The sequence below is a fragment of the Cervus canadensis genome, chromosome 27 (assembly GCF_019320065.1).
Source record: "Cervus canadensis isolate Bull #8, Minnesota chromosome 27, ASM1932006v1, whole genome shotgun sequence".
Lineage (NCBI taxonomy): Eukaryota > Metazoa > Chordata > Mammalia > Artiodactyla > Cervidae > Cervus > Cervus canadensis.
In genome coordinates, this window is record NC_057412.1 from 42046483 (window position 1) to 42070053 (window position 23571).

The following is a 23571-nucleotide window of genomic DNA, read 5'->3' on the forward strand; positions in this document are numbered from 1 at the left end:
CCCCGCGGGACGCGGGAGGCCGGCGAGGCGGGGACCCCCGTCTCTCCGCCCCTGGGCTCGAACGCCGGTTAAATAGTGGGGCGCTCCGGGTCCGCGCCCGTGCCCGCGCCGTCCTCTCGCCGACATCCCGACCCCGTCGGAGCTAGTGCCATAGCCACAAGCGGGAGGCAGCCGCGCGCAGCGAGCCAGGGGCGCAGCTGTTTGGGGTCCCCGAGCGCCGAGCCCGGGAGCATGATCGTGGACAAGCTGCTGGACGACAGCCGCGGCGGAGAGGGGCTGCTGGACGCGGCCGGCGACTGCGGCCTCATGACCAGCCCGCTCAACCTGGCCTACTTCTGCGGCCCGTCGCCGCCCGCCGCCGCCCCCGGCGCCTGCGACGGGGGCTGCTCGGCGTCTGGGCCCTCGGCGCCAGGCTCGCCCGGCTCTGACTCCTCCGACTTCTCCTCCGCCTCGTCCGTGTCCTCCTGCGGGGCGGTCGAGTCCCGGCCGAGAGGCGGCGCCCGCGCCGAGCGGCTGCAAGGTACCCACCGGCCCCGGCGGGGCGACCCCCGGACCCCGTCGGCCCACGCCCGGGGAGGGGGGTGGTCTGGGCTGCCCGGCTGTGAAGTACCCCGGCCAGAGTTTAGCGGGGGTTCTGCGCCTGCCTTAGCGGCGGTACATGATCACACTGGTCGTCATTCTTAGGCCACGACTGGATGCCTTGCCCTGTGCTGGGCGTTTAATATCCCTCGATGCCCTTTGACCGTCTGTGAAATCCGGCTGCCATCGGCTGGCCTGTTAGCTGGAAACACACGGCTCTGATATGGGGGGTGTAGAAATGGGCCACGTTGGCTTTTCTCTTTGTTTTCTTCTTTTAAAAAACACCTTTATTAAGCTATAATCCACATACTCTGGCGAGGTTTTGGAGCCGATGTAGGTGTACCTTTTTCTCATGGCTGTTTTAGTGAAAGGCTGTAGCGGGCGATAAGGGTTTGAGTGCAAGGTTGAAGGTCTTGATTTATTTCTTACTACGTACGTTATTTGTGAAAATTTTTACGTAGAAGGACTTTATAAAGAAAAGAAACGGATATTATCAAGATGTGAGACGAAGCTGGGCTGAAAACCAACGTACACCTCGAGTTTGATTTTCCGAAGCCTGCCCCGAATTTCTGCGGTCTTGTTTTTGTTTTCTGTGCTTTAGAGTGGTTGAGTTGTATGTAGCAGAGAAAGGCGTAATGTTTCCGGTCGTCCGCTGTGAATTGTTCGTTTCTTTTCTTAATGAACGGAGTTGCATAATTTGGGGGAAAACAGGATGCCACTGTGGGTAAACCAAAGAACGTCTAGATAAATCTCACATTTTGGAAAATGTAATCAGCATGTTTTAAAGAACGTTCCCTTTCAGGTGTTCCCCGCTGCTAGCCATTCCTGTTTTGGTTGCGTTTTAAAGTGTGATTTGTCATTTTCATTTAAAAAAGTGATTCAAACCACTCGACTTTATAAATGCTTTCTGTATTTTGAGTGTGCAGTAAATGCTAAAATTGTATGTTTATGTAAACCTTTTCCCCCCTCCTCATTTGGCCTTCATCTGGCTGAAACTATTTTACTAGTTCTTTGGTTTACCATAGGGGATTTCTGAAACTGAATTTTTCTCCTTGTGACGTTGAATTTTTAACTGTGTCATTCCAGAGAGATGCTGTGTTAGATTCTGGCAAAGTATTTCCGGACTTAAACGTAAAGCTGGCTGTTTAATTTACCCTATCATTGAGTTGTTTCTCTCATATGTTTGATTACACACACATATATATATGTTTAAATTATGCCTTGTTTTTTGTCCCATTTTATTTTTTCTGCTCTCGGTGTAATTGCTGAATTATTCATTTCCTGATCTGTGTGTGTTTACTCTGTTCAGCTCATCCCAAGAGGTTGTGACATGGTAGAGGTCAGAGTGGAATGCTCTACTCATGTGCTACGTTTTAAAGTGTATTTGAAGCTTAAATATGAAATGAGATTATTTCCTTTTTACTTAGAAGGCCTCTGTGAGCAATTCCGTAAACAGTCGGTGAGGGGAAATCCTGTGTGTGTATATGAAAATGTGTTTAAGCTTAGTGAATTTAAAGCAGCTTTCTTGGCATAGCTGAACTGAGGGAAGTAATAAACTAAGACATTATTAATTGTTAGGCTTTGGTAAATTGTTTTGTGCCTTCTTAGGTGAGTGGAATTGATAGACTTTTAAAATTTCTGTGTGGACAGAAACCCTTTGGTTTGGAAAGCTAAAAATTCATCATTTAGCCATTGCTCTCCCAGGTTTTTTTTTTCTTTTCTTTTCTTTTTTTTGCTCTTCCAGGTTTTTAAAAAATCTAGAATAATTACAGATTTACGAGAGTCAGGGTGGCAAAATCTGCAGTCCTCTCTCATGCGTATTTAGGGCTGAGAGACAGAGAACTAATTTGGGTTTATCCCTTGTTTCTGGGGACCCCTGAAATGACATTTTTATGAGCTTTAATTCCTTAGGGTGCCTGGTGGGGAAAGGTATCAGGCAACGTAGAATCCTTCAGTAGGGCTGGGGGCTGACATTTCAAGGTCATTGGCCGGGGTGAATTGAAGAGGCTTTGTGGTCTGTCAGTTGGGAACTTTATCACGTTGGACAGCTGTGCGTTTGAAGTTACTAATATTCATGTCTTTGAAGACACTCACTTGGGATATGTTTTTGTTTTTATCAGTTGAGCCCCATATGGGGGTTGTAAGGCAGCAGAGAGGACCCTTTCAAGGTGTTCGTGTGAAGAACTCGGTGAAGGAACTCCTGTTGCACATCCGAAGTCATAAACAGAAGGCTTCCGGACAAGCTGTCGATGATTTTAAGGTGGCACCTAATCTTATTTGTTTTGGGTTGGGTGGCAGGGGGTCAGTCTGTTAGGGTTATTACTTTCATAGACCACAGAGCACAAAGGACAGAGAGCATGTTTGTCCTGCTCTCTGCTAGATTCCTGTCGCTGGGCCCAGCGCTGGGCACTTGGCATGTGTGCAAGAGAGATTTAATGAATGTGTAAATGAAGGCAAGTTAGGGGCAAGGAAATTAATGTGGTTCAGTTAAATGGAACATTTTGATTAGAAAGGGAAAACTTAAGTGGCCTTATTAATTTTATCTTGACCCAAGTTGAATGAGGTGAAAATGCAAATGGGGGAAGTTGTAAGGTCGGATGGAAATTAACATAGAAAAGAAATACTGTTAGAATGATGTAGCATAGGTTCATGGCAAACCACAAAGAGTGGTAGAGATATCTGTTTATTGATACATGTTAATCAGGAAACCATTTATCACACACTAAATTGGAAACGTTTTTTTCCCTTATAGAACCAAGGTGTGAACAGAGAGCAATTCACAGGTAAGGGTTACCTCTATTTATAATATTATGGAGGCTCTAGGGTAAAATAGTACACTGTGATAGGGGCAAAATTTTGTGAAGTAAAATGGTCACAGATTCCATGTTCCTTTCTCAGGTACAGAAGTGAAGAACACAGTATCATATAGTGGGAAAAGGAAAGGCTCTGATCCTCTGTCTGATGGACCAGCTTGCAAAAGATCAGCCTTGTTACATACCCAGTTTTTGGTATGTCTCACTGTTTTCCTCTGAATACCCTTCAGAAATTATTTTTGGAATAATTTTGGAAGAGAATGTGCAACTTCCTTTTTCTTGCTTTCCAGACACCGCCTCAAACACCCACACCCGCGGAGAGCATGGAAGATGTCCATCACAGCGATTCCAAGCAGGACAGCTGTGCCGATCTGCTTCAGAACATTATCAACATCAAGAACGAATGCAGCCCGGTCTCCCTAAACACTGTCCAAGTTAGCTGGATGAGCCCCGTGGAGGTCCCTCAGGGGTCCCCCCACGAGCAGTGTCAGGAGCTCCACAGAGGGCCGGTCTTCTCTCCACCTCAGAAATACCAGCCCTTCCAAGTCGGCAGCTCCCCACACGTGATGGATCAGGCTCCCGTGTACCAGTATTCACCACAGAACCCGAGCGTGCAGCCGCCGGCCCAGCACTACGCCCACGGTCCAGCCCTGGAATACAGCCCTTATTCCAGAACTGCCCAGTCCCCCAGCTATGAGCCACACTTGTTTGGTCGGGAACCACAGTTCTGCCTGGACCAGAGTTTTGCACCCCTCCTAAGTGATCCCCGGGAATCTGAGAATATTGCCATTCCCCCTCAGACTGTTCCCAGCGTTCAGCAGCCAATTGACACCCACCTACAGAATTTCAACCTGATGCCACCAGGCGCCTGTGAGGCCCTGGCAAGGCCGGATGCAGGCTCTGCCCCTTTAAGCACGCCGCTGCCCTTCCCGAACCTTGGCGGAAATCCAATGAACACCACACAGTTAGGGAAATCATTTTTTCAGTGGCAAGTAGAGCAGGAAGAAAACAAATTGGCGAATATCTCCCAAGACCAGTTTCTTTCAAAGGATGCAGATGGTGACACGTAAGTGTATCCTTTTATGTCACTGACCTAATTTGGTAAGCCTTGGTTGTTGGCCAAGGTGGGCACAGGGGTATGCCAACTTAGGTCTGAGTAAGTGATTGGCTAATCTAGTTGACTAGTGGAGGCAGAACGATAGCTCATATTTCAATGAAGAGTTTTCTTTATGGATTGTTTTTTTTTTTTTTTTCCTGGTTGAACAAATTACCTGTTCCAAATTAATAAAAATGTATTTGGCCTCTTTGATTTTGAAAGATTAGCACAGATTATGTCTGTAGAGCAGTCAGTTAGATCATAGTTGGTTGGTCATGATCAACCGTGAGTTGATTTGTAGGTTGATTACGGATCTGTCCTCACATCTTTGTGAACCTGGGCAAATTGTTTAAGCTCTCTGTACTTTAGTTTCTGGGCATGTAAAATGGTACTATCTTCCCCATTGGGATTTTATGAACATTAAAAATGTTGGATTTAATGCAATCAACATGGTACTTGGCGTACTTCTTTCTGGTAACCTACTTCATCTTGTAACACAGATGGGTATTGTCAGCATAGCAGAAAAGACAAATTATGCTCTGTACTGTTTCGTTTTTCATGCTGTTTATGGGGTTCAGGAGATAGTGAAGGATAGATAAGCCCGGCAAGCTGCTGTCCATGGGGTCACAAAGAGTCGGACACAATTTAGCAACGGGACAGCAATAGTAGCAGCTGTTTCATTTGAGTATACCAGCACATCAAGAAAGGGGCTAAAGGAAGAATTTTTTTTAAAAGATGAGCTCAGTGAAATCAGAAATAATTTACCTCTTTTCCTTTTCTTTCCCCCAGGTTCCTGCATATTGCTGTTGCCCAAGGGAGAAGGGCTCTTTCCTATGTCCTTGCAAGAAAGATGAATGCGCTTCACATGCTAGATATTAAAGAGCACAATGGACAGGTGAGGATGTTTTCTTTTTTAATTAATTTTTTAACTGGAGGAAAATTGCTTTCAATGTACTGAAGTCTTTACAGGAGGCTTCAGTACTTCTTGAGCCTTCCTCCCCTCCCCCAGGTAAGGATCTCAACAGAGGGACATGGCAAAGGTGTGGTCAAGATGATAGCTGGTTTCATATTCCAGTGTAGATTATTTCAGAGTTCCAGACCAAAAGAGTTGAGTTAATATTAACTTTGGGATGTTGACTTTGTCACTGCCAACCTTGAAGTTATTAACGTTAACTTTGTAGTCATTTGACCAGAGACTTAAGGAGGTGTAATAAAGCCTCACCCTAAGCTTATTTTAGTTTCCTTGTATTACAGTATCCTACAGCTTATTAATAGGATTTATTTTTTCTATGTGGGTCTTTTCCCCTTCAGTCCTAGTTTAGGTTCATATTCCTTGTTGTGATAGTTTTATAATTTTCAAAACATCTATTTTTTTCCCTCTGCACGTCCGCAGAGTGCCTTCCAGGTGGGAGTGGCCGCCAATCAACACCTCATTGTGCAGGATCTTGTGACCCTCGGGGCGCAGGTGAACACCACCGACTGCTGGGGGAGGACGCCCCTCCACGTGTGTGCCGAGAAGGGCCACTCCCAGGTGCTTCAGGTAAGAGGCAGCAAGCCAGGCCCCCGTGACCACAGGGCCACAGAGGCAGGGCTTAGAAACCAGAAGCTGGGTGCAGGTTGCCTGTTGCAATACTGTCTTCTGAGTGGACCTGTTCCTTTCTTGGGACACTTGTAGATAAGTATTTGGGAGCACTTGTCTTGTGCTGAGTTAAAAGTCTACTTTTAAATCCTGCAGGCAATTCAGAAGGGAGCAGCAGGGAGCAACCAGTTTGTGGATCTGGAGGCAACTAACTATGATGGTAAGCAGTGGGCATGTTACTGGGTGAAGAAGCATTCAGAGAGCGGGGCCCTGTAGTTCCAAGGGCATTAAGTTCAATACCAAGAAGGAAGGGAGTTAATGAAAGCCCGGATATTCTACAGATAAAGTTAGCGCTAAGACCCAATGGAGGAAATCCTCAGATTTCCCTAGTGGTTCTTGTGGAGCCCATACACAGGTCACATAGATGCTACCCCCAAGGTGAGTAATTACAGAACAACTAAAAGAGTTGATGGGAGGCTTGACCTCTGCTTTCTTAAACTTTTTTCTAGGCCTGACCCCTCTACACTGCGCAGTCTTAGCCCACAATGCTGTGGTGCATGAACTCCAGAGAAATCAACAGCCCCACTCACCTGAAGTTCAGGAGCTTTTGCTGAAGAATAAAAGTCTAGTTGATACAATTAAGTGTCTGATTCAAATGGGAGCAGCAGTGGAAGCTAAGGTAAATTCACAGAAGAGTTTAGACATGGATGTGGGAGAGAAGTGGTTATAGCAGAAGAGCTTGTTCCCAAGTAGAGATTAAAACTTTTTCCTCTTTTTATTTTCTCCCCCCACCTTTTTAAAAAATTAATGGAGTGAGTAGCAATGTATGGATAGTTAAGGAGCTTAGATTTTAAAAGGTCACCTCATTTGCTTTCTTGATTTGTGTTTAATCTATGGCTTCTCATTCAGAAAATCATTCAGCTGTGCAATGAATTTGTTTTTATTTGAAAGGAAAAGAATATGCTTGAAACTGATACTTTCATCTTGGCTTCAGTTGTCATACACAGATAATAAAGGCATTGCATTTCGTAGGGGTTTCGTCATTGTTGTGGAATCTGGACTTAATCTTCTGTTGTTTTAAACTGGAAAATATTTTGTTATCTTTAAATCTGAGGTTTTTTTACTGAATATCTGCTGTGTGCAAGACACAGAGTTAGGGGCTCTACGGGAAGATGCCTAAATCATAAGCCCCTTGGGTCCTTGGGGAGCTTACTGTCTAGTAGAAATGGTGAGAGAGATAGCTAACTATAAGTCTACAGGATGGCCACCTGGAAACACAGGCAGATAACGCAGTAAATGGTTTCTTGTACTATATTACTGCACTCGATAAAACAGTGTAGTCTGTTTCTACATTTTATGGCACCTGGTGTAGAAGGGTAGATGTGATAAGAGGCATGTAGGCAAATGCAAGGGAATTTCAAAGGAGAAATGAGATTTCCTGGAGCTTGGGATGAAAGAAGGGTTTGTGCAGAAGGGCTGACTTCAAGGGAGTCTCCACGGGTGAGTCAGACGTAGGCGAGACTGGGTGAGAAGCGCGTGTCTAGGGTGTGGTGTCAAGATGTTCATTTTCTTCCGCCTCTTGTCTTTGACAAGGACCGTAAAAGTGGCCGTACAGCCCTGCATCTGGCAGCTGAAGAAGCAAACCTGGAACTCATTCGCCTGTTTTTGGAACTGCCCAGCTGCCTGTCTTTTGTGAATGCAAAGGTACTTTTAGGAATACTCGAGAGCTGCACGAGAGTTGGAATGACCTTCTTTATACATTCTTCAGGCTTTTGAGCTGCTTTTGTGAAAGTCTCCCATCCTCACGGGTGTCCTTTCTCTTGGTCTTCAGGCTTACAATGGGAACACCGCCCTCCATGTCGCCGCCAGCCTGCAGTATCGGGTGACGCAGCTGGATGCAGTCCGCCTGTTGATGCGGAAGGGAGCAGACCCAAGTACTCGGAACTTGGAGAACGAACAGCCAGTGCATTTGGTTCCTGATGGCCCTGTGGGAGAGCAGGTGAGGGCCCAGAAGGGAAAGACGTACTTGCAGGCGCTGTCCTGAAGCGTAAGGGCGGTGGGCCAGCTGGCAGTCTTCAGGTGGCCTCTGTCGGCACGTGCGTCTCAGCAGTTGTCGTCGTTGCCCTTTGGAGTCAACTGCTTTGTTTCCAAAGGAAGAGTAAGACGTTTAAGGGCGTATCCGTGGACCCCAAATGCTTAGGAGTCAGGCAGTCTTTCCTTTTCTTCCAAGATACAAACTTAGGTTTGAACTAAGTCAGAATGGTTTGACGTCTGGCAGTTGATGAAAGAGGAGGAAGCAAGGTTCCTGTAGACACTAAGGAGATAGAAACTAGTTTTGTGAGTAAGTGATGAACCTTCAAATAGTGTGGGTATTAGATGAGTCAGTATCTGTAGAGTGTTCAGAATACTTCCAGACACCTGAGTGCTCAGTAAACATTAGCTGTTAACAATGATTTCTGTCTGCTAACTGATCCTAAGTAAAAAGTGGGAAAGTTATTTATGTAATTTTGAACCTAGAAATAGTTTATACTTTAAATAGAATTATGCTTTACTTATCATATGATTCTATATTACATTTGGAGATTGAACAGTTTCATATGACTTAACTTTTCCTGATAATAAGAGCTGACTCTTTAAGAACTTAAAAGGTTTTTGATGAGACTTTTCCCCTGGAGGAAATGAGGTGATTGTGGCTGTAGGTCATAATATATTGTAATAATCACAAAATAAAATACATGGAATGCAATTTAGCCTTTTCTTTGATTTACAGCTCTCATTGTGGCCACAATGTTTTGGTAACTCATATTTGTAGATTTCTTGATAGCTGAAAACAAATCTCTTGATAACTTGTAGAGTTATCTCTTGATAACTTGTAGTGGTATATCATACCACCTAATAGTTAGGAAAACTTTGCAGGATGAAGGTTAAACTGGAAAGAATGAGATTCAGAGTGGTTCCAGGCACAGGAACCATCCTTAAATAGTAAATGACAGAGTCCTAAGTGTTACCTTCTGCTTCACTGTTTGTGATGTGCATTCATAGAGTGATGTTCTAAGGGAGTATCGAGCATGCAAAGTTGCTTAACTCTTTGCTAAATACATGTTCTCAGATGATTATTCTTTCTGCTTTTGTATTTTTGTTTCTCTCTGTTTGGAGAGAGGATCTTTTCCTTTGCTTTTATTGTCAGACTACAGTCATTGTGTCTCCTTTTGGTAGCTATCAATTGCATCCCTCACTCCAATCTTCTTTCTTTTGATTTGTTGCTTCTGATCTCCTGTGGGCTGAGAGACATGATAAAATTTGTCAGGCTGGGGTATAAAATCAATGATTAGACTCTCAGTGAGCCTAGGGGCTTTCCTGTGATCCATATAGTCATGCTCAGATGCTTTCATTCTTGGCTATCTTGATAGCTATCTTGACTCGAAGGACATTATAATTTACTTATTTCTGTAAGAAAGACTCTGGGTTCTTAGTTGAGGCTGACATCAAGGTAGGTGAGATATTATAATCATGATTACTGCCTTGTTTTACATGTTCTCACAAATAACAGAAGATTAGGAAAGGAATATAGGTCTTTGTTAAAAACAGTTGGAGATGTTCAGCTTCAGATAATTTTTTTCATGGAGATGCTTTACTTTCTGGTACTCAAAGATCACTATAGGAGACCTGTAGTAAACCTTAAAAGAAGTTGTAGTATTTTTTTTTTTCAAGTCCCCTTAAAATCTTGACACATACTGTTGGGTATTTCTTCATACACTTACTTATAAGTAGGCAGGAGTTACATATAGAAGAAAGGAAAGAAACTCTGAAGAGGTGGTACTTTGATTGTAAAAAAGAAACCTCACAAATCCTGTTGGTTTCCTTTCCAGATCCGACGTATCCTGAAGGGAAAGTCCATTCAGCAGAGAGCTCCACCGTATTAGCTCCGTGGGCTTGGAGCCTGGTCGGCAATACTCACTGTCAGTTAGGCAGTCCTATTGTATCTGTACATAGACCATTTGCTTTGTATTGGCAAATGTAAGTTGTTTCTATGAAACAAACATATTTAGTTCACTATTATATAGTGGGTTATGTTAAAAGAAAAGGAGAAAAATACCTAATTCCTCTTGGCAGATTTTAATATTTCATGCCCAGGTATCTGGGATCTGGACATCTGAATTTAATTATGGTAAAATCGACTTCAATTAACAGTAGCTTTTTGGCCCTGATTTGTGGTATCAGGTACTACTCATGTAGCTATCGCCAGTTTAAAAGGAGAATCGTTAACTTTTTTTTTGAAGAAAAATGAAAGCATTTGAAAGTTAAAAGGTAAATCTGGACATAGCCTTGAGGCTTCGTTTGGCCTGATACATACAGTACCTGATGGTTACCGGTGTTGGAAAGTCTCTGTAGTAACTGGACTGGATGAAAGGTACCATGGTTAAAGTTTGATCTTTGAAGACTGTATATAATTGTTATTTTTGTCTTTTAAAATATTTTACATATATGGTCATTAACATGACCACATTTGAAATGTGTAAATCAATAAAATAGAAAAAAAACAAGTGGATTTTCACTGTTTTTAAAAATTATTTGCCTTCAAAGGAGCTGTGTGAGCACCACCTCTGTAGATGAAACGGAGAATTGTTCGCTTAGTGGCTGGCAGAACTCTGGCTTGTAAACATGCTTTCAGATGAGATATATTATTTGTAGGGAACTGCATGCTGTTAAAGAGAACACCTCTTTAAGACTCACTTTCTAGAATTTTGACTTCCTGCTCTGTTGGAATTTTTGTTTTGACTTTATAAGAACAACAGAAAGTCAATGTTGAAACATGTTTTACTGGTTTTCTGTTGTCAGATAATGATAATGCACCAAGATGTTCTATATTACCATTCAGAAAAAAATGTTTTTCAGTAACTTGAATTATATTAATATTATTTTGCTTATCTCTTGCATACTCTGAGTAACATATTTGGCTTTGATTGCACATTAATTCTTTGTAATAAATTTGATTTATGAAAAACCTCTATCTTTTTTTCTTTTAAATGAGAAGTGTCATAAGCAATTGACTGACTAATCATCTTTGTAGTTAAGTACTTAAATCCTTTTAAAATAGATAACCTTTGGATCGATCACATTGTTTGACCCAGTATGTCTTGTGGACAAAAGTTAGTTATGGTTATTTGGTATCTGAAAGTATGGCTGTTATGTGAATCTGTCCATTCACAATGGAAATACTCATGCATTGCTTTAAATAAACATTAATTGAATAATACTGTTCTTAAGGATGTGAATTTTCTTTTCCTAGACCTTATATATATTTCCCAAGGTTGAAAAGAGCTGTTAATCACTAATCTTAAACCTTTAAATGAGCCAATATATATTAATTTGGGTTTTTTTTTCAGAGTGTGTTTCCTACTTATATAATCTTTAACATGAAAAAGCTCTTTGTCAAGTTCATTAGTAGAGATTTACTAGGTTCTGAAAATATCATGGATGTTTACTAGATACTATTGATCATTTAGAAGTTTATGTGTTAAAAAATATTAAGTCTTTATGACTGTTTTTCATACTTTATTTTGTGGGAACATAGAAAAAACGATCTGGAGATTACCAGGATCATTCTGGGAGATGTAAATGTGGGGACAGCAGTAAATGGGCTCCCTCCCTTTCCCAACATGTCATTTTGATCAGTGAGAACAAACGCATCAATGTCTGTCAACATCAGTCAATCACTGCACATACATTCTAGATCTAGTACCCTCCTTTGAGAATGTGATGTGCATATAAACACAAATTAATTAACTGAAACAGTACTTAGCAAGCATGTGATAGTGTGTGTATCTGTGCGTGCAACGCTGTCTGATAGATAATAGGAGGTATTCAAAGACATATTTCTTAATTAAGATACGTATGTAGGAGACATGACATGTACTTGATTAGCAAAAAGAGGAAGAAATATAAAGATTCAAAGAGAAAAACTTCATATCTGAATGGGGAGAACTAGGGAGACTTCAAGGTAGAGCATTTGAGCTGTATTTTCAGAAGAGCTGAATTTGAATGTTCATGCAAGCGGAGAGGGAGGAGAATGAAACAGAAAACGACATGAACCAAGGCAGTGTTTGGGGGAACCACAAGGGATTCAGTGTAGCTTGACTAGCCAAGCTATTTGGATGGCCAAGAAGTTTCATCTTGTGTTCTACCTCTAACTGGTAATATGAACAGCATATTGAGAAAGATCTTCAGGCAGTCTAGGGGCTTTGGCAGGAGAGGGTGCTGTAACTGATTATCAAATATCGGCTCTATGGGTATAGAGGGTGGTTCTTGATGGAATGTTCCTCAAAGAGTGACCCCCATGGAAGCCAAGACTACGAGCTCGTTGCTGCAACCTCAGTGCCCAGCCAAGTGCCTGGCATAGAGTAGGAACTTACACTGGTTAAATGAGTGAATGATGGTATGTCAATCCTGCTTGGGATTCATGGGTTTTGGGGGGAACTGGTGTTTCAAGCCAGACATAAAGTACTAACATAAAATACTAATGAGTTAACGACTATCACACTTCTAACTTAACTCAGCCGTGTAACATAACAATGATGTTGATACGTTAATGAAAAATGGCATACCTGGCACTCTTAAAAAAAAAAATCAGTCCTGTGCAAGGGATTAATTCTAATACTGTAGTTTGGTGTTTCACTAAGGAATTCCCTGAAGTATCAAAGACCAAATCTTCCAGCTCTATTTGTTAATCAAATCAGTCACATTTAAAATCCTTTCTGTATTTTTACTTAATCAGGAGTGGAGAATTTCCTCAAATTCCTCTCAGCTCAGTTCAGTTCAGTTGCTCAGTTGTGTCTGACTCTTTGCGACCCCATGAATCACCAGATGGTCAACACCGAAATCAAATTCCTTTAACCATTGGTAAATGTCAACTTCTTGAACTCAGTACCACTGACTCATTTTCTGATAACATCAGCTCTGTATTGAACGTGACTCCAGGGGAGAAACCGACTTCAGTGACTAAGTTCTTGTTGGTCTCTCTGAGATATGGCCCAGGTACGAGGCTTTATGCATTAGTTGCAACCAGATGACTGGGTGTTTGGTTTTCCTGCTAGTGCCCAGGATTTGTCCTTGACGGGAGGGGAGGGGCCATCTTACTCCTTATCAGAAGCTCCACACCCAGCACAGTATCTGACACGTCGGACACGTTCAAAAAACCTCGAATAGCCAAAGTAATCTTGAGAAAGAAGAATGGAACTGGAGGAATCAACCTGCCTGACTTCAGACTCTACTACAAAGCCACAGTCATCAAGACAGTATGGTACTGGCACAAAGACAGAAATATAGATCAATGGAACAGAATAGAAAGCCCAGAGATAAATCCATGAACCTATGGACACCTTATCTTTGACAAAGGAGGCAAGGATATACAATGGAAAAAAGACAACCTCTTTAACAAGTGGTGCTGGGAAAACTGGTCAACCACTTGTAAAAGAATGAAACTAGAACACTTTCTAACACCATACACAAAAATAAACTCAAAATGGATTAAAGATCTAAATGTAAGACCAGAAACTATAAAACTCCTAGAGGAGAACATAGGCAAAACACTCTCCGACATAAATCACAGCAAGATCCTCTATGACCCACCTCCCAGAATATTGGAAATAAAAGCAAAACTAAACAAATGGGACCTAATGAAACTTAAAAGCTTTTGCACTAAAGGAAACTATAAGTAAGGTGAAAAGACAGCCCTCAGATTGGGAGAAAATAATAGCAAATGAAAAACAGACAAAGGATTAATCTCAAAAATATACAAGCAACTCCTGCAGCTCAATTCCAGAAAAATAAATGACCCAATCAAAAAATGGGCCAAAGAACTAAACAGACATTTCTCCAAAGAAGACATACAGATGGCTAACAAACACATGAAAAGATGCTCAACATCACTCATTATCAGAGAAATGCAAATCAAAACCACAATGAGGTACCATTACACGCCAGTCAGGATGGCTGCTATCCAAAAGTCTACAAGCAATAAATGCTGGAGAGGGTGTGGAGAAAAGGGAACCCTCTTACACTGTTGGTGGGAATGCAAACTAGTACAGCCGCTATGGAGAACAGTGTGGAGATTTCTTAAAAAACTGGAAATAGAACTGCCATATGCCCCAGCAATCCCACTTCTGGGCATACACACTGAGGAAACCAGATCTGAAAGAGACACGTGCACCCCAATGTTCATCGCAGCACTGTTTATAATAGCCAGGACATGGAAGCAACCTAGATGCCCATCAGCAGACGAATGGATAAGGAAGCTGTGGTACATATACACCATGGAATATTACTCAGCCATTAAAAAGAATTCATTTGAATCAGTTCTAATGAGATGGATGAAACTGGAGCCCATTATACAGAGTGAAGTGAGCCAGAAAGATAAAGAACATTACAGCATACTAACACATATATATGGAATTTAGAAAGATGGTAATGATAACCCTATATGCAAAACAGAAAAAGAGACACAGATGTACAGAACAGAGTTTTGGACTCTGTGGGAGAAGGCGAGGGTGGGATGTTTCGAGAGAATAGCATGTATATTATCTATAGGGAAACAGATCACCAGCCCAGGTGGGATGCATGAGACAAGTGCTCGGGCCTGGTGCACTGGGAAGACCCAGAGGAATCGGGTGGAGAGGGAGGTGGGAGGGGGGATCCGGATGGGGAATACGTGTAAATCCATGGATGATTCATATCAATGTATGACAAAACCCACTGAAATGTGAAGTAATTAGCCTCCAACTAATTTAAAAATAAATAAATAAATACTTCTTAAATCGAATTTAATTTCATGACTTCCTTTTTAGTTTATATTTTCTCTATATTTTATACCTCAGTGTACAGACATTTTTTCATATGGCATTTATGATTTAATTCTGAAAGACGTTTTTCTTCAGCTGTGCACCAAGTCTGGTTTAGCTTTATCTTCTCAGCCCCCTCGTTCCACCCTTGGTGTCTGGGTAGACTCAGAGACATCGCATGGATGGCACATTTCCTGGAGGACTAAGTGGAGATCACTCTCAAAGTGTGTCTAGCTTTCTTACACGTGTCCTTTGTCCTCCAACCCCTTATCCCCTGGTCCCTCCATCACACTATTCTCCTTGTCTATAAGCCCAAGAAGATTTGGGGATACGAGTACCAGGCAGCTAGCCCAGCTGCTAAATGCCCTAGGTTCAGGGTTTCAGTCTTTTTTTGTTTTTAAACTTTTAGTTTTGTATTGGGGTGCAGCCGGTTAACAAACAGCGTTGTGATAGTTTCAGGTGAACGGCAAAGAGACAAAGCAGCCACACATATACGTACGTATCCATTCTCCCCCAGACTCCCCTCCCATCCAGGCTGCCACATAACACTGAGCAGAATTCCCTGAGATATGCAGTAAGTCCAGGTTGATTATCCACTTTAAATACGGCAGGGTTTACATGTCCATCCCAAACTCCCTATCCTGTACCCACATCCTTCCCCCTAGCAACCATAAATTTGTTTTCTGTGAGTCTCTGTTTTGTAAGTAATTTCATTTGTATCATTTCTTTTTAGATTCCATAAGTAAGGGCTGCATACAATATTTCTCCTCTGTCTGACTTACTTCACTCAGTATGACATCTCTAGATCCATCCAAGTTGTTGCAAATGTCATTATTTCATTCTTTTTAATGGATGAGTGATCATCCATTGTGTCTGCCAATGCAGGATATGCAAGAAATGTGGGTTTGATCCCTGCATCAGTAAGATCCCCTGGAGGAGGAAATGGCAACTCGCTCCAGTATTCTTGCCTGGAAAAATTCCATAGAGGATCCTGGCAAGTTACAGTCCGTGGGTTTGCAAAGAGTCAGACACGACTGAGTACACACACAGCATTCCATTGTATATATGTACTGCATTTTCTTTATCCATTCCTCTGTTGATGGGCAGTGAGGCTGTCAAGCTTTCAGTCTTTGCCTCCCAAGACATCAGCATCTTTTATGACGCTTGTTAATCACGCACATACCTCAGCCCCGCTCCAGACACACTTGAACAGAATCTCCAGGGTTTTTAAGGCTTCCAGCAGGTACGAGTGAAGATGATTCTAGTGCCCAGTTTAGTCTAAATTAATTAGGAAATGCAGATTTTGGAGAGTAGCTGTGACTGGGCGATAGTTATATGGTGGTAACAGAATGGGTTGCTGAAATGCCTATGGGGATGAGGTGGCAAATTGATGAATGCTTGCTATGTGTCAGACGTGTTGGATCCTGTGTTATAGAAACTAGCTTTGAAGGAGCGATTGGGAGTCCGCTAAACTGGTTTTTTTTTTTTGCTCTCAGAAAACACTTTTCTGAGGTCATCTGGCTTTTAATTCTTAGGTGTATTTGTTTCCTAGGACTGTGTAACAAAGTACAAACTTGGTGGCTTAAGTCACCAGAACAGAGAAATTTATTCTCTTACCGTTCTGGTGGCCAGGCATCTGAAATCAAGGTTTCTCAGAACCACGCTCTTTCCAAAGGCTGTAGGGCAGAGTCCTTCTTCACCTCTTTCAGCTTCTGGCAGCCCCGCACGTTCCTTGGTGGGTGGCAGGGTAACTCCAATCCCCGCCTCCGTCTTCACAGGGACTTCTCCTCCCCTCCCTGCGCTCTCCACTGGGTGTCTCTTATAAGGACACTTGTCATTGGATTTAAGGCCCAGATAGATAATCCGTAATGACCTCATTTTGAGATTCTTTAATTACATGTGCTAAGACTTTTTCCAGTTGAGATCATAGTCATAGGTTCTGAGGTTTATGATGTTTATATCTTTCTTGGGGGTGGGGTGCTAAGTTTAACCTATCGAAAGAAGGTTTATATTCTTCTCTGTTAGCTATTATTTCTCTCAAAGTGATTAAGATGAATATCTCTTTTTGAGCAATCCTGTAGTTTGTCTTCAGAATCTGTGAGGATCTCTTCCACATAATTATTGATTTAATGGATGATACATCATCTCCATTTTATTTATTACCTATAACGCCTGGCATTGATCAGGAACCTCATTTACCATTGATAAACTTTAATAGAAACCATAAAATAATTACCGAGATAAAATTCTAAAAATTATTGTAATGATTTAAAGAACTTTCATTGTTTGAAACTTACAATAAATCTTCTCTGACGATCATTAGTCATTCTACCCTCTGGCACATGTATGAATAAACCTGCTACTCTCCACCTCGGATCACACTACCTAGAGTTGCCCATGTGAGAAACAACATAATCACAAAATGCCTGTATTTTAGATCAACTGACCTTATAATGATAATACCAGAGTAGGCACTCATTGGAAACTGCAGACCTGAAAGTGAAGACTCAACTCAAGGAAAGCCATGGTTTCAGAAAATAAATATTGATCCATTTGGCCAAGTTCCGCTGAAATGTACTTTTTTAGGCCTATTATTTTTTTTTAAGTGAAAAGGATTCTGCCTATTAATCTGAAGAAAGATTTCAGTAGCTCTGTGGACTTGGTAATTAGATCCAGCATGCATTTCTTGTTGGAACAGCTTAGTATCTCTGGGCTTGACGATAGGTACAAATTTCAGGTTGTGAAATTCTACTAGATGTCTTAACTTAATTGATTTGGGGCGTAAGTTTGAAATTGCTGTTTATTTTCTTAATTCGTGGTATCTTAATTCACACGGCCTTCTCTCTATGTGTGCAGCCAGTGTCTCTTCTCAGGCAGGATTTTAGCTTTAAGTACTTGCGTGAAAGTGTGGGATCCCTCTTGACTGGCTCTCCTGAAAGCCTCAGGTACCCCACTGCCCTGCAGGTGAAGCGCTCCTCACTCTGCACTTAAGTTTCTTCAGTTCAGGCGATTATCCCAGTGCGAGCCTGCCCACTGAGATCTGTCTTTTCAGATTGGCTCCAAATGTTTTTTTACATTGGATATCACTTTCATTCATTTTTTAAAAAGTCTATCTCCCCCACTATTCCCAAGAAGTATTCCTTCCAGAGTTACTTTAAAATTGTCAAAAAATTATCCTTTTTAAAAGGCTCTTGCATATATGGAAGTGAGAATTATTAATCTTAAGGACAGCAATTTTGTCTGGTGTAATTTCTTATGTCTATCTGAATAAAATTTTAAATACATTACTTGGGAAAACAAGCAAGCATTTGAACCTTTTGGGTTCTATGCAAATCTTTCCAGACTTCTGGAAAACTTTTTAAAAAGGTAGATTTCTGGACTCAGCTTGTAGGGAGTTGAAAAATAATATACTATATTACTTTAAGAATAAAAATAACTGAATGAAACTCGTCTAGGTTCTCACAAAATGATTTTTTTGTATAGAGCAAATAGGGCTATATTAGACAGGTAGATTTTTCCAAACAGACCCTCTAAATTTGGTAAAAATCTGTCCAGTTTTTTCCTGTGGTGCAGAAGACAGAGAAAGAGACCTATAGACAGAAATTTAACTTACATTGTTTATTAATTTCCATGCATACTCCAATCATACAAGTCGGAGAAGTGCATTGTTTAAAGCTCAGGAATTTATAGACAGTTACAAGTTCTCTTTTATGCCATTATTCTGTTTCCAAAGCTATAGAATGAGTCAGTTCTGTTTCGTCCCTCAATGGTTATATCAAATCTGTTATCAAGGTCAAATGTATATTGAATTAGTCAATTTTTTTCTATCTTCCCTGCCACCACCCATGTTTAGATTTTCCCGGATTACTACAATAGACTTAAAAAATAATTTTACTATGAAAAATTCAAATATGCTCAAAAGTAGAGAGAATATTATATTGAACACTCATGTCTGGCAGAAAGCTTCACCAATTGTAAGTATTTTGCCATTCTTCCCCCTTATTTTTTTTCTGGAGTATGTTAAAGCCGACTACACTCATCATAGAAAGTCAGTGTGTATATCTAATAGATCAGCAATTTTTGTCCCTGATAGCTTTGTAATTATTCTTTCTCTGATCTCATTTTTCTCACCAGTCCCCAAATTTTCAACCATTTAGTATACTCTTACAGAAACTTAAAAAGTTTTCAAAGGCTCAGCGTTGTTCACTAAATCAGGTGCAAACTCTTGTCCTGGTTCACAAAGCCATCTTACTTTAACTTCCCTCAACTGTCTAACCTTATCTTCTGTTATTCTCCAAAAGCTATCAGGTGGGTCTCCTTGCTGTTCATCAGAGGCTTTGTTTATTCCTGTCTGTAGTCATGCTCTTGCCTACCCAAATTCTGTGCATCCTTGAAAGCTCCGCTTAACTGCCACTTCCTTTATGAAACTTTCCCCAGGTCATACTGACTTCTCTCATGTCTGAACTCTTGGAATTTACACTGAGTTCCTATAACCTTAAATCTGATATGTTTAATGTTATCCCAGTCTTCATAATTGTAACCTGGAAAGTAGACTCTGAATCGCTGACTAGCAGCATTTGTTTTTAAAGACATCTTTAAAATGTTTGAATGAATGCTATCATTAGGGATACAATGAAGGTAAGTAATGCCGGACAAGTGAAGCATCAGTATGGTAGACAGAATTCTGGATGCCCATGACCTCTGCCCCTGGCGTTACTCCTGTGATTATATTATGTTAGATGGCAAAACTAACTTTTCAGTTGTAATTAAGGTTGCTAATCAGTTGACCTTAAACTAGGGAGACTGTTCACCTAGTGCTCCTGAACACTTTAAAAGCGTAGAGTTTTCTTTGGCTGGTCGCAGAAGAGGGAGTCAGAGAGATTCTAAGTCTAAGAAGGATTCAACCCACAGGTATTTACTTTGAAGACAGAGGAAGGTGCCTACAAGCTAGGAAATTCAGGTAGTTCCTAGATATCCAGAAAGAAAGCGGGATCTCAGTTCACATGCCCAAGGACGTGGATTTTGCCAACAACCTGAATAAGCCTGGAAGCAGATTCTTCTTCAGAGCCTTCGGATAAGCGCTCATCCCAGTTGACTATTGAGTTTGTCCTTGTGAAGCTCCGTACAGAGAATATAGCCAAGCCCACCCAGAATTTTGACCTGTGGAACTGTGCGCTTGTAGTAAGCTTTTACACATTTCCTGCTGTTCTTCCTCTCTCTCTCTCTCTCTCTTTTTTTTTTTGTTTTAGTTTCATTGGGGTATAATTGGCATACAGCACTATATAAGTTTAAAGTGTACAGAATAATGACTAGACATATGTAAGTTGCGAAATGACTCTCACAGTAGGTTTACTTAACATCCATCGCCTCATATGGTTATAAAGTTTTTGGTTTCCCTGGGAAACCAAAAGTTTTTGGTTTCTCAAAACCAAGTTCTTATCTGGAGATAAGAACTTTGGGGATGTATGCGCTTAGCAACATTCAAGTAGACAGTAGTGTTAACAACAATCATCATGATGTACGTTACATCCTTACTACTTATTTATCTTTTAGCTGAAAGTTTGTAGCTTTGACCGATTTCACCCAGTTCTCCTACCTCCCATTTCTTGCCTCTGGTAACCACACATCTGTTCTCTTTTTATATGAGTTTTTTTTTTTTTTTTTAATATTCCACATGTAAATACATAGAACACTACATGAATTTGTGTCATCCTTGTGCAAGGACCATGAAAATCGTTTCTGTATTGTTCCAGTTTTTGTGTATGTACTGCTGAAGTGAGCATCCTGCTATTCTTACTGAGGCTCCAAATTAGTAAGGGAGGTGTTCCAGTAAGCTGAAGCACTCGTTTTAACGCACATGGTCACTGCACAGGCTTAGCAGTGCCCTTTCTCCTGTCCATCAATTTCCCACTTCCTGTAGGAAAATTTTAAGGAAAAGAAAGTCCATCTTGCCTATTGCCTATGTTTTCAAAGTAGTCTATAAGAGATCCTTGAGCAAAAAAGTCTATAAGAGGGTCCTACAGGAGGGTGCTTGAGGAGGGTGATTAGGACAGTCTCTCTGACTGTTAGTAGCATTGGTTCACTGTAAATACTCTCTCTATGTTTGCTGCAAGACTGCTGTTTTGTAGGAAGTATTCTCCTAAACTGCAGCAGCCAAGATATTAGATGGTAGGAGAACTTGTTTATAAAATAAATCCAGACACTCACTTTAGGAACTGGTCAACAAATAGTTACTGAGGATGCTTAGAAATTTGAGACCTGAAGTTACAGTTTCTTCTGCAGCTTAGAATCAGAGATGATGGGCAGGAGTTTTATGATTATTAGTTTAACAAGCTTAAGTTTCTCCTGCCGCGCATATGTAACAAAAATGAATGGTTACATATTCATTTGGGGTGCTTGTGAATGATTCAAAAAGAACTTGTTCCTTACAAAATTTATTGCTGAATGACTCATTACAGGATAACGATGAAAACAAGCCTTCTAATTTAAAGAGTTATGCAAGTATTATTTTAAAAGTCAACTTTGTGGGGTATAATTTCCATACAATAAAATGCATATATTTTAAGTGTCTAGTTAAGTAAATGTATACACTTATATCATCATCATAATTAAGATATACTCATTTTCTCACACCTCCTCATACACAACCTCTGCAGTCACTCTCTCCTCTCAACTATTGTTCCAGGCAACCATTGATTTCACTTTTGTTACTATAGATGAGTTTTGCCTCTTCTAGGATTCATACAAATGGAATCAGACAGTACACATATCTTTTGTATTGAGCTCCTTTCATTCAGCCTGATGTTTTTGAGACTCATTCACAAGGTTGTATTTATTAGTAATTTATATTTTTTATTGCTGAGTAGTATTTAATTGTATTAATAACACAATTTGTTAGCCAAGTGGTGGGTATTTGAATTGTCTCAGTTTTGGGCTATTATGAATAAAATTGCTATGAACACTCTTTGGGTGGAAGTAGGTTATTTCATTTTGGTAAATACTTAGGGATGGTGTAGCTGGTTGATGTGATAAGTATGTTTAACTTAAAGAGACTGTCAAGCTGTTTTTCTAAGGTGATTGCACCATTTTCCATCCTCAATAGCGAGAGAAGATACTATTCTCAGTCTTCCTCAATACTTGGTATTGTCAGCTTTTTGAAAGGGTGTGTATCTTTCCAATATCTTTCCAATGGATATGTAGTGGTATCTGATTATAGCTTTAATTTGCAATTTCCTGATAACTATGATGTTTAACATCTCTTCTTGTGCTCATCCCCACACAGGTATCTTTGGTTAAGTGTCTGTTCAAGTTCTTTTGCTCATCAAAAAATAATTAAACTGTATCATTATTATCAAGTTATAAAAAGTTTGAACTATATTTTGGATATAAGCCTACTGTCACATATGTACTATTGAAACTTCTCTCAACTAGTAACTTGCCTTTCTGTCATTTCTTTAAGAAGTCTGTTTTGCCTCATTTTTCACCTTCTTCTTCTTCAGGGCCTCTAATTACACATATTTAGGCCATTTTCTGCTGTCCTACGGGTCTGTAAAGATCTGTTTATTCTTCAAAATATTTTCTCTTTATTCATTAGCTTGGATAATTGCTATAGATTTGCCTTCCTATGTTCAAGTTCATCGGTGACTGTTTCCCTCTCCTTTCTGACCTACTGTGATTTTTTTTTGTCATTGTAATTATTAAGTTCTAAAATTTCCATTTAGCTCTTCTTTATAGTTTACATTTCTCAGCAGAGTCCTTACCTTTTAACTCATGATGTCCCTATCTGCTTAATTTTTTGAACATATTTAAGCAGTTGCTTAAAAAACCCTTATTTTCTAAAAACGTCAACTCAGTAATTTTGGGACTGATGTTTTCCCCTTAACTGTGGGTCACTTGGCTGTTTTTCGCGTGTCTAGTAATTTTTAAAATTATGTGCTGCCGGTTGTTGGTGGTGCCTTGTGCAGGTTCTGGACTTTTGTTATCTCCCTTGAGAAGTGTTACTGTCTCTTCTATTATGCAGCTCATTTACTTATTGATTACCCAGCACCCTGTACACTTGTTTTCATTCTCTGCTAGAGGACACCTGTTGGAAAACTCAATATGTTTCCCAAGCCCCTCAATTATTGTGGGTCTCAACCTCTCAATTCAGTTTTCACTGCAGATCTTTTAAAGGCTTGGTTTTAGACTTCGTTGGGGTGGATTTTGGGTGGACCTTGCCAGCGCTTCCATGTCTTCTAGCTCTGTTTGGTATCTGGTATGTCTATTCTGTTCTTGTCTCCATGGTGACTGCTCTCCATAGTTACCACATGCCGCAGGCATGTGTATCTTAGCTTTGAGCCAAGGACTCGCAGAGAAACTTCTGCACAAGCTCTGGCTCTCTCCCTTCTCTCTATCCCCAGCACACCTCCTTCACTTTCTGGTGCCCTGCCCTACAGATTCTGATTGCTTCAGCGTTCCTGAGCTCTGACCGCTGCCTCTTCAGCTCAGCAGGACCGTTGTGCTCTGTTGGATCCCAGTTTGCTGTCATGGTTGGGCAACGTGCCCTGGTAAAGATCCGGGGAAATCACGGTGCTCACTTCATGCAGTTCTCCTCACTCAAGGCTCATAGTGTTGTGCTTCCTATTGTCTAAAGACAGTGTTTTAAAAAAAATGTCCATTGTCTAAAAA

The 23571-nt window shown here is 40.9% G+C and overlaps 1 protein-coding gene and 1 non-coding gene across 2 annotated transcripts; one reads left to right on the top strand and one right to left on the bottom strand.

The window, feature by feature from the left end:
• Positions 1-90: 90 nt before the first annotated feature.
• NFKBIZ (NFKB inhibitor zeta) lies at positions 91-11329 on the top strand. Its single transcript, XM_043448875.1, has 12 exons — positions 91-520; positions 2700-2839; positions 3332-3362; positions 3478-3587; positions 3683-4458; positions 5278-5383; positions 5882-6028; positions 6224-6287; positions 6577-6746; positions 7661-7771; positions 7899-8066; positions 9937-11329. Exons 1-12 carry the CDS (start codon positions 232-234, stop codon positions 9988-9990), a joined length of 2166 nt encoding a protein of 721 aa, XP_043304810.1. The 5' UTR covers positions 91-231; the 3' UTR covers positions 9991-11329.
• Positions 11330-20582: 9253 nt separating this feature from the next.
• Positions 20583-20687, bottom strand: LOC122429026. Its single transcript, XR_006265895.1, has one exon. It is a non-coding gene; the product is annotated as a U6 spliceosomal RNA (small nuclear RNA).
• Between the last annotated feature and the right edge of the window lie 2884 nt (positions 20688-23571).